Source organism: Seriola lalandi, unplaced genomic scaffold (assembly GCF_002814215.2).
Source record: "Seriola lalandi dorsalis isolate HSWRI2012SDOR001 ecotype SW California unplaced genomic scaffold, Sedor1 jcf7180002054899, whole genome shotgun sequence".
Classification (NCBI taxonomy): Eukaryota; Metazoa; Chordata; class Actinopteri; order Carangiformes; family Carangidae; genus Seriola; species Seriola lalandi.
The window spans coordinates 908,524-920,009 of NW_019525451.1; the positions used below are offsets into that span (position 1 = coordinate 908,524).

Consider the following 11,486-nt stretch of genomic DNA (forward strand, 5'->3'; position numbering starts at 1 on the left):
ACTGACGCGTCCTCCAGGATTTAGACACCCCCCCTGTTCGTCCGTTGCTGTTCAAAGGTTCCTCGGTGCTGATAGCGGTTTGGTACCAGGTGCTGGATCATAAACGTACGTGACAGAGTAGCATTTCATGTTAGGCTGCATTATGATTCCCGCTCTCTTGTGTCTGCATAATCATGAACGTCGCTGCTCAGGTTGAAATCCAACCTTTCAGTGCTGAGGAAGGATAATGCCACAGTTGTCACTTACATTGGATATCATTTCTTCGGGCAGGAAAAGAGCTTCTCTCCAGCTTCTTGTGTGTGTGTGTGTGTGTGTGTGTGTGTTTCTTTTTCCACATACTTTTATTTTTTTTTTTAAACGTTAGATGTGGCTCTCTCCCTTAGGGGCGGTAATGGCATTCTCCATGACAACGGCAGTGTGACACGGCTGTGCCCTTGAGGGCCGGGCACCCCCTCTGGGGGGAGCGCTGCAGAAACACGACAGGGTCAACGGTCACCTCCCATCATCCACCAGCAACCCGTCCTCCTCTCCCTCTCCCTCCCTCCCTCCCTCCCTCCCTCCTCAGGTAGAGCGAGGAGTGTTGGAGAGAGAGAGAAAGAAAAGTCTTGAAGCGAGCCCACTCAGTCCAGGCCTGGCAAACAAGGAGGTTTAGCCACAGGCGGTTCTGGCGAGGTCTCTACCTCGCACAGCTCCTTGCTGTTCCTCCAAGGCCAGGGCTGGATCAATACGTATAGTAGTGCGGATTCTTTTGGCACCCAAGTATAGCTATGCAGTATTGCCCTGAGCTATGGGTCCGTTAAAGACATAACAGTGTGTGCATGTGAGCAAAGTGGACTGAGTTTATTCAGGAAGGTGTTGAAATGCTTGGCATAAAACTGATGCTTCCAACAAGGATTTTTTTTCTTTTTCTTTCTGGAAATGCAGGAAATTCTCATGTTTCCGTTAAATATATATATTTCTATTCTGTCCTTCATATGGATCCTGAGACACTTATGGAAATTTAAATGTTAAATTAATATTTTAAAATCTTATTTATGGCTCCTGAGTAAAGAAAAACAATAGTTGCTATTATTTCTTTTTAAAATGTGTCACTTGTGAATCATCCAGCAGATGATGGGATGAACAAGCAGCTCACGGTCAGATCCTCATTTAAAAACGATGCTCTTCTGCCACCTGCTGGCGGGAAAACAAACCAGCCTGAAACACAGTTCATGAGTTTTACTGCAGAAAAAAAAACAAAAAGTACATCCTGAGGGAGAAAATAAAGTTCCAGCACAAACATAGAATAAGTCTTTGGAATGACATCATTGCTTTTGTTTTACAGTAAGAAAAAAAACCCAACAAAAAAAGCTCTGACGTCAGCGTCGTGTCCGTCTTGGCACATCTTCAGTGGAAAGTCAAAAGGAAGTAAAGAAAAAACAGGACGCTGTCAGTTCAACAACTCGTGTCCTGCACATTTGGCCTCCTCCACAACACAGAATGTTTATGTCCGACCTGTGAACGTAAAGCTCAAAATAAAACGAGACGACACAGGGTAAAATAAAGACAGTCATATTTAGCAAAATCCAACTCAGTTGTTTCGTCTCTGAAAACTGATGCAGTTCGTTTTAATGGGCGAGTCACTCGTTGAGCGCGGCGTCCTCGGCCGGCTGCTGGATCTCCCTCAGAGCGGAGAGAGGAAGCTGCTCAGGCACCTGCAGCACAAACAAATACGTTCATTACATCAAACTTTACTGGAGTTCATATATTCAGAAGTCCTGTAAGACTGAGCTACTACTGGAGAAACTACTGACTCTGTAATATGGTTTCAGACACAGAAAACTGTGATTACATGGTGGATGAAGCGACTCACCGTACTGATAGGTAGACCTGGGGGGGGAGGGGAGGGCGTCGTGGGGACCGGCGGGGGCCCGCGGGCTGAAAGCCTTCCCTTGGCTCTGGAGGCGGGACCTCTGCACAGCCATGGCCACCGCCTGCGCAAACCTGGACGGACCTGCACTCATCTTGTCCCGGAGCTTCGTCGCGGCTGAAGTCGACACATCTGGATGATGTCGGTGGTCGGCGCTGAGTTCGTTGGTCTGCCCGTTGCAGGTGGGACTTGTCGGCTGGGAAGGTGGCAGACAGGAAGTGTTTGCATCTTCCTCCTCCATCACTTCTTCATTAAAGAAGACAGGTGGAGGAGGAGGAGGGAAACTCTCCTCTTCCTCCTCCTCCTCCTCCTCTTCTTGTACCACTTCCTCCTCAGCTTCCTTCTCATCAGTGTATGAGCCACACTGGTCCACATCTGTATTTACAGACCGTCCTCTGGGGCTTTGAAGACATCCACTCTGATCCTGTGAGTGGATCCGACCGTCACTGCAGCCCGACAGTCCAGCTGCTGCCTCCTCCTCCTCCTCCTCCTCTCCCTGCCCTTCATCGCTGTCCCGGTCCTCAGAAGGAGATGTACCTGTGCAGTCCCGACTGTCTGAATCATGTGGAGGTGGAGGACAGTCTGGCCAGTCAGAAGCCTGGAGCTCCTGACTGGAGGAGACTGATCCAGTGTCTGTTCTGTCAGGGGGATACGAATCCTCCTCAGCCTCAGGAGAAGCTTCACTCCCAGGATCATCTTCTACTGGTACCTGGTCCTGGTCTGGGACGTCCTCAGTTACCTGGTCCTGGTCTGGGACGTCCTCAGTTACATGGTCCTGGTCTGGGACGTCCTCAGTTAGCTGGTACTGATCTGGGATGTCCTCAGTTACCTGGTATTGGTCTGGGACGTCCTCAGTTACCTGGTCCTGGTCTGGGACGTCCTCAGTTACCTGGTATGGGTCTGGGACGTCCTCACTTACTTGGTCCTGGTCTGAGACGTCCTCAGTTACCTGGTATTGGTCTGGGACGTCCTCACTTACTTGGTCCTGGTCTGAGACGTCCTCAATTAGCTGGTATGGGTCTGGGACGTCCTCAGTTACCTGGTATGGGTCTGGGACGTCCTCAGTTAGCTGGTCCTGGTCTGGGACGTCCTCAGAGACTTCTGGGTCATGGGACGTTTGTCTCTTTGAGGGAACCACTTTGAAAGTGGTGGTTCCCTTCCTCTGCAGAGGATCCTCCCACTCAGGCTCAGTGGGGAGTTTGGACTTGATAACAGAGTCCAGTTCAGCACAGAAACCCCCGGCCTCTGGACCCCTGTGAGTCCTGGACGTGAAGGAGACACTGTGTAACTTCGGGAAGGTGGCAGAGTTCCTCAAACGCCTCACCAGCGTTCCTTTGGACACAGAGGACGTCAGGACTTTGGCGAGAGACGTGCGGGCGTCAGAGAAGTCCTTCGCTCTAAACGAAGGCAGAAACGGATCGAGCGACGGACGTGAGGAGGATGAGGACGAGCGTGTTTGTGATGGATGTGGTGACGAAGATGAGGACACTGATAGGTTTACAGAGGCCGACTCATCACTTTCTCTCAGCTCCTCCACAGTGTTCAGAGAGTCTACGGTCCCTGGGGAGACAGGAAAGACTTAATGACACGGACACAGTTTTTCAAATTAAAAGGTCTGGAGTTTTGTGCATATGTCATTTATCATGTAAAACACATAAGAAACTCAATTCTCCACATTCATTTATCTCTTGTGGTTTTATTTCTAACTTGAATCACTTTAGTCAAATGATCAGAGACGTTTTTAACAGGAAATCAAGATTCACAGTTAAATTCAACTTTTATTGCAAAAAGACAAATGCTGATTAATAATGAAGAATCCTGCATATAAACTTGTGTCATGTGATTATGAAGCACCATGTCTAAATAAATTAGAATTAATAAGAATTAAGATCAAAGAATCATAAATATATCAAAACATTAATATACAACAGACTGTATAGAAGAGAGGAACAAACATACAACATATAAAACATGATTATAATAAAGAGAATATTTATGATTTCACAAAAGGGACAGGAAAATAATAACTGCTTATTGATGAACCAACGACTTCGATATTGATTCTTATTGATACTTTTTTCAAAACCAATTTGATCAAACCTATTTTAACAAAAAAGAAAATTACAATAAACATCATGATTCAAATTCTAGTTTTACTTTTACTCTCATTTACACTCACATTATTAGATTTCACTCCAGCTGCATGCTGATTGGCTCACTTTGGTAATAAAGACTTTTTTTTGATCGATTTGGTCGATCCATAAACGTAGAAACGGTCGAGATGATTCATTTACCAAGTACTGATGTTGAATCAAAGGCACGGCAGTTAGTCTACAAACTCTGATCGATGGAAAGAAAAAGAAACAACAACAGAGTTTCACAAAAACAGGCAAGAATGAGCAAATAAAAAAAATAAAAAAACAAAAAACAGGACAAATAAAAAGAGTTTAGGTGCAGCAGGCCACAGTGACACATCCATAAAAAGCCACTACGGTGGGAAGGAGGAAGAAGAGGCCGACGCAGGAGGAGGACGGAGAGGAGGAAGAGGGATGATGGAAGGAGGAGAGGAAAAGGAGACGACAGCAGCAGCAGCAGCAGCCATCAATCAGCCCCTTCAGGTAACACAGAGTCTGTAAGCAGGGAGGAGAAAGAGCTCGGCTTTAGGGCGGCCATCTTTACAATCATGACGTTCACGATGAAGTTCCACCGGGATGAAACTCTCTCACTGTTCCCGCCTTAATGGAGGCGTTCAGACTCTGACACGTCATGATTATATAAGCGCAGGAGGAGCAGGAGTGTGTTTAACCATCATCAGCTCTGGGCCGGGAGTTTGTTTTTCCGCCTGCGACTGACACCGACTCAGCAGTGTTGACTATGAAGGGAGTGAACCGAGACACTAATTTAATCTGATGATTACAACACTGACAGGGAAGAAGAAGAACTGCTTTAAAACTTTTTCAAAACTATTTGCACAATGCGAGTGTTCCTCACGTAATTACAGTTCCCCATTAACCTGTGTCTAATAACAGAATGACCATTGTCCATTCAAAGCCTGTGAAAGCAGCTCAGGAAAAAAAGAGAGAGGCTGAACCCTGGCGATAAAAGCATATCAGACAGACTAATACAGGGGAATGAAAGCTCGGACAATGGAGGGATTTATCTCGGGACGGACTGAAGCCAACATGTTCTATGAACAAGGCTCGGGGTCACTTTAATTGCCCTGAGCGGGGTTAAATTGCCCGGGCTGATAAAAGCAGGCGTTTTGTGCTGGATTTAACTGCTAAATCTCATATTTGCTAAATCTTCTATTTGATGCTTTTAACTTTGACATTTTAATCTTGATTTAACTTCAATCTCTCTTGACCCTGAATGAAGCCGTGAGGATTTGGCAGATACAAGAATTCACCCCCCACCCCCACCCCTACTCTAAACCCATTTGATTTCCACTGACATACTGTAAAAGGTCAATTGGGATTATTCGACAAGCATATTTCATCTCTGCTGCTGTCTCAGTGATGCTGCCTCAGCTCTCTCCACCAGATGGCAAGATAAACAGGAAGTTCACAGTAATAAAATGGGATCCAATCACTCAGCTCAGAGGTCATCGATGAAGATTTTACCTGTAACCTGCTGTGTGACTGCCTGCAGCTCCTGCAGCTCCCGGGGATCCTGCAGCTCCTGCGGCTCCTGCAGATCATGCAGATCATGCAGCTCCTGCGGCTCCTGCAGATCATGCGGCTTATGCAGCTCCTGCAGCTCCTGCGGCTCCTGCAGAACCTGCAGCTCCTGCAGCTCCTGCGGCTCCTGCGGCTCCTGCAGATCATGCAGCTCCTGCGGCTCCTGCGGCTCCTGCAGCATGGTTGCACAGGGAGGGGGTGGGGCCCTCCTCTTGGTACTCCTTAAGGTAGATTCTGCTGATCTCTACAGAGAGATAATTATGTTACTGAAGGATTTCACCATTGTTTCCCAAACACCGAAAATTGAAGAAGAACACACACAAAGAAGAAGGTGAAGAAGAAGTTACAGACAGAGTAGAAGAAGAAGAAGAAGAAGAAGAAGAAAGAAGAAGTCTTTCCTCCCCACCATTAACCTACCTGTGGCCCGCTGAGATGACAGGTGCTGAGGTTGTTGGGGACGCTCTGCGATGCACCCATGGGTGGCTGCGGCGCTCGCCTCTTCTTGGGCATATCTGCCTGCAGGGTGTCAGAAGAGCAAACATCCTGCTCACTCATACTGACCGCCATTTGCTTACTGAGACCGGGAGAAGTTGGAGCACTCACTGCTTCTTCCTACAGAGAGGGGAAATGATCAGGTCAGACGAGCTGCTTCACTGGAGAGCAGCGTCCATATCCAAGTAAACAGCTGACATCACGTGACATCGCCAGCTGCCGACGTACCATCTCAGGTTTCTTCTTCTTTCTTCTGAATAAGCTGAGGAATCCTGCGTTCTCCTTCTGCTTCTTCTCCTTCTTCGACAGGTCTGCAGGAAGCACGAGAACCTGATCAGTGAATGGAACGAAGGCTGGATAACAGCTGAGACTGTGCGGGGACGTGTGTGTGTGTGTGTGTGTGTGTGTGTGTGTGTGTGTGTGTGTGTGTGTGTGTGTGTGTGTGTGTGTGTGTTACCTTGTGGAGCAGGAGGTGAGATCAGCTCTGTTGGTGCCACAGCTGAGAAAACACCACCATTATTATATCTTAAGTCCATTTTACTGAGACCCACGTGGATACATACACATACACTACACATCCCAGAGTTCATTTCAAACTAGATGTGTGTGGAGCAGTGGGATAGTGAGCTGCAGGACGTCCATTAGGAGGAGGGAGGGAACTCAACTCAAAGTACGGTGGCCCTGAGAGCTCAACACGGCGCAGCTTTAGCAAATAGACAAAACACAAGCTGCATTTAGAGCTTCAAACACAGATTACACAGATGTGACGACAGAATAAACTGCAAGGACAGAAAACAAGCAAATAGAGGAACACATCACAGCTGCGTGTGACTCAAATTGTTGCTGATGTTCTCGTCTATTTGCATGAGCTTGTTTTCGCAGTGCGCTGAGCTCTCGGGGGCCGCTGTGGGAAAAGCTGGAAAATAAATCAAACATGGTATTTTTAGGTCCGAGTCTAACGCTTGAAAAGCCTTGAGCTTGAAAAGCACCGAGCTTTTTCAAAAGCCGTGTGTCAATGCAACAGCAGGAGAACACAAGAGCGAGGGTTTAGTTTATTTAATGCATTACTCAGTGGGACATACAGCGCTCAGGGTTTTGGAATAGAAGCTGAGTCCGCTGACGTACCTGCTTCAGGTGTCTTGGGTCGGAGCTGATGCTCCGCCGGCTCCTTACCGGCCGCATCTCTGGCGAACACTTCCCTCAGCCCGTGGTCGTTTAAGGTCTTGGTCACGTCCAGCGGCTCTTTGGACTGACAGTCTCTCAGCAGGACGGTGGTTTCTACTTTAAACTCACACTTGTCACACACCAGCGGCAGCAGCGTCTCAAGGGGAACTCTGGGATTCACTCGCACCACTGCCTTATGGGATTTGTTGTAGTTGATCAACAGACGCACAGTCGCCTGCAAAGAGAGAGTTTCTGCTTATTTCATGCAGTTGTGGATTGACACTGAAAGTCAACAAGATAAATATTCCTAATAATAAAGTAGAAGTTATATCTAAAGGATCCTGAACCCTTCAGACTTTACATCCTCATTCTCTTACTTCGGGCATGTATGGCTTCCTGATCTTTTCCTCCACCATCTTGGGCTTCAGCACAATCCTCTCCGCCTCTAGAGAGCCGATAGGACAGTTTGGTTTGAAGCTGATGTTGTTCTTGTTCGGCGACAGAACCTCGACAGTGTAGTCAGACGGATTCAGGTGGTAAGTTGCGCAAAGTGTCACCAGTAAGTCCATCACTGGTTTACTAGAGAGAGAAGAATGACAGTAATTTATCTTAAATCTTCTGAGTATTTTTAACTCTGAAAACTGCTGCACAGAAGAAAAGAAAAAGTGAAGAAATGGCCGACCTTCCATGCACCGTGGCGTTCTTCTCCATCCCCCCTGGCAGAACCACGGACAGGAAGTGGTCCCTCTCCAACGGATTCACCTGTTCCTCCATCTCGAGGGAGCTGAGGGCGCCACCCAAGATCTGATGCTGTTCCCGACGTCAGGTAAACCTCCTGACAGGTAAGACACATTGCGGGAATTAAATGGATCACTTTAAGTAAATAATTTAGGCTGTTTGAGACGTCACTGCAGGAACAACAAACAGTCAGTGAGGTACAGCTGCTCGAAAACATCCCAGAGATTTGAGGGTGTGACTCTCACTCTCATACTGTAGGTACACCCAAAATCTATCTCTTAAAAATCCTTTATTTCCTCTATTAATCGATTCATTATTTGGTCAGAAAACACTCAGCAGAACTGTCCTACGACTAAGCTGATGTATTGTTTTTAATGATAGCACAGATCTGATGTATTCATTCATTCCAAGCCTGTAAAAAGCCAAAATCATGAGGCAAATAAACACATTAAAGTTTTACCTGACAAGCCTCTTCCTCAAACGTGAAACTTTTCCCACAGCAAAATCAGAAAACCTGAATCCAAAGTGTTGAAAACTGAATTAAATCAACGTTTCCAACTTTGCTGTGTCTGCCTGAAAAACTACTGAGTAACTTCCAACAACGACCGACACAGTCCAGGAAACTTCTCCTCCTCCTTCGAGGTATTTAACGACTCCGTGTGTCTTCACCTTTGACCCTACGTGCTTCTTCTCCGTCGCTTAGGAACAGCGTCTTTTAACACTTTGAATAAAGTCAACGCCCTCGGTGTATTTTAAGCCAGCAGCTCACCGGCGCGTGCCAACAACACAGCTGTGTGCATCTGCTCATCAACGCGCGCGCGCTACTGGCACTGCCTCTGGCGCGCACGTAAAGAGGTGACTGAGTATGACATTAATAATTCAATATCGTCAGTTATTATTGTCAGTTTAGATAAACTTAAACATAAACATATCTTATTGGAGTCAAACTACATTTAAAAATAAAATATGTATTTAATATATAAAATGTGTTAATATATATTCCCATACAGAAACGTCATATATGACATGCATGTCCCTACAGCAAGTTATATTATTATCACATACAGTATATACATCCTCTGGATATAAGTTTATAACCTATATGAAATATCCATGTACATATATTAAAACATATGTATATGATGAATTTTTATATGGTATAACACGTTGCAACTATATATGTATATATGCAAGTTTATTAAAACAACATACATATAAAAATTCTATATGCTTTTATTTACATAAACATACATATTTGTATGGGCTAGACATATGTATTCAAATTTATAATAGGTTTCATGAATAATTTTTACATACTCACTTTTATTTTATATGTACATATACATCATTTATGGAAGTTCAATATATGTACATATATTATATTTGTATATGGGAATTTAAAGCACAAACTGAAATAATTACTTATTTATTTATCTGCGAATTTACTCTTCATATATTTGTAATACTGAAACATAGCTTTTTCATTCAGTTGTTCATTTATTTGTCCGCTGGTTCTACTTTTTGTTAAATAAAAGTATTTAATAAATAAATAAATTCTTCCAAAAGCATATTATAACAATAGGATCATTGTTCTAATGGTAGAAAGAGCTAAATAATCCTCAGTGCAATGCCTTAGAGAAACTGAGCCTGCTGTATAGTTGACATATTGGATTAATACTGTAATGAAACTATAAAAAGTCATCTTTATCCACAAACAAATGTTTCTGAGGACAAGCTCCATTCAGCCCCTGTTTGTGCTCGGCCATGTTGTCCAAGCAGTAATGCTGACTTCCAGATAAGCTTACACTGTTTCCCCAGTAAGAGGGATTAGTGCTTCTAAAAGGCTGCGTCTCTCCACGCTACCATATTCAGAGACACGTCATTGATTACATACAGTATGTATCTATAGTCTATTGTATTTTGCACTTACCTGTGTCCATAGATTGTTCCCATTCTCTTTCAGCTTTCTCTTCTGTATTGAGTGATGGGAGGAGAGAGGGTGAGGAACAGGGAGTGAGGACTCTTTCCCTTGCAATCCCTGTTTAGCAGACAAGCCTATACCACACCTACAGGGCCTGCCCTGTCATGTGATCTCTCTTTGCATGTCTGTATTTGTGCTGTCTCTTATACACATCTTCTGCAAAGCGAAACCTTTTCCCTAAAAGACTATACGATTCAATTTGTAAAAAGGCCTGTAATCCACATAAGCTACTGATCCTCTCCATAGGATCTGGCTAAATATTTGCTCAGCTATAAGTCCTTCATACTGTACAGCCTTGCTCTCCAATCAATGCTTCAATGTAAATTATTTAATCAAGCTTCATCCCCTTTTCTGATAAAAGAATCATAAATAGATAACAGTTTTTCAAGGTATATGTAAATCAATGCTAAAGGGTCAGTTCAATAAAACAATGTATTATATCTTATTGAACATGGAGGTTATGTGACATGAAAGTACTTCAGAACAGGAACAGCAGTGAATCAACAAATGCAGTTTGTCCTCTGCTTCCACAATATTGAGCTTTTGGTTTTGCATGAGACTGTTTTTGTTCCCATGGAAAGTTACACTGTGTTGCTTGTACTTTTGTTTCTCTGTGTCACTAATTTGTCTTTCACACCTTCTTGTATAACCCAGCTGAATGAAACAAGTTCACGTCAGTCCTCTCAGGGCAGCTAAGGCCCTCATAGTAAATCTGTAAGAAGTAGTTGAGGCAAGTTGAGGGAGGTGTGTGGACTAAAAATAACTCCTGTAATTCATTAATTGTGCAGATAATTAATAGACACAATTATATTTTCATATATTGCACAGGAACATTTCCAGCATACAGAAGAGTAAGTACAATAAGTTCAGTGTATTCTGTATTTTTATCTCATGTACTGTGGCAAACATTTGAATGCTAATACTACTATGCTAATTACCAAATGTTAGCATGCTAACACACCAAAAATGGTCAAAATACCTGCTAAACATCAGCAACATTAGCATTGTCACTGTGAGCGTGTTAGCATGTTGACGTTAGCAAATGTTAGCATGCTAACAGGTGATCACTGTAAAAATACCTGCTAAACATCAGCAACATTAGCATTGTCACTGTGAGCGTGTTAGCATGTTGACGTTAGCAAATGTTAGCATGCTAACACACCAAACTAAGATGGTCAAAATACCTGCTAAACATCAGCAATATTAGCATTATCACTGTGAGCGTGTTAGCATGTTGACGTTAGCAAATGTTAGCATGCTAACAGGTGATCACTGTAAAAATACCTGCTAAACATCAGCAACATTAGCATTGTCACTGTAAACGTGTTAGCATGTTGACGTTAGCCGAACAGCTAGCGTGACAGTAGACTCTTAGTCTTGTTAGATTATTGGGTTAGATACATTTTATTTTTTGGATTTAATTTTAATTTATTGGCGGTGAAGTTATCTTAATCTTTACACCTTTGTAGTTTAAAGAAATAATTACCAAAAGAGGGTAAGACAACTTCAGTGACCTACTTTGTGC

At 44.0% G+C, this 11,486-nt stretch overlaps 1 protein-coding gene across 3 annotated transcripts; it reads right to left on the reverse strand.

Moving 5' to 3' along the window:
* Positions 1-815: 815 nt before the first annotated feature.
* On the reverse strand, positions 816-10,013 carry LOC147817767 (uncharacterized). Of its 3 annotated transcripts, none has more exons than XM_087180292.1 (10): positions 9,911-10,013; positions 7,925-8,077; positions 7,620-7,821; positions 7,204-7,477; positions 6,536-6,577; positions 6,307-6,389; positions 6,004-6,198; positions 5,530-5,830; positions 1,853-3,469; positions 816-1,694 (listed from the first exon to the last, which is right to left on the reverse strand). In XM_087180292.1, the coding sequence occupies exons 2-10, from the start codon at positions 8,014-8,016 to the stop codon at positions 1,687-1,689; spliced, it is 2,814 nt and encodes a 937-aa protein (XP_087036418.1). In that variant the 5' UTR covers positions 8,017-8,077; positions 9,911-10,013; the 3' UTR covers positions 816-1,686. The 3 variants fall into 3 exon arrangements, with proteins under 3 accessions (XP_087036418.1, XP_087036419.1, XP_087036420.1); XM_087180293.1 differs by lacking the exon at positions 9,911-10,013 and adding an exon at positions 8,441-8,580; XM_087180294.1 differs by lacking the exon at positions 6,536-6,577.
* Positions 10,014-11,486: the final 1,473 nt, after the last annotated feature.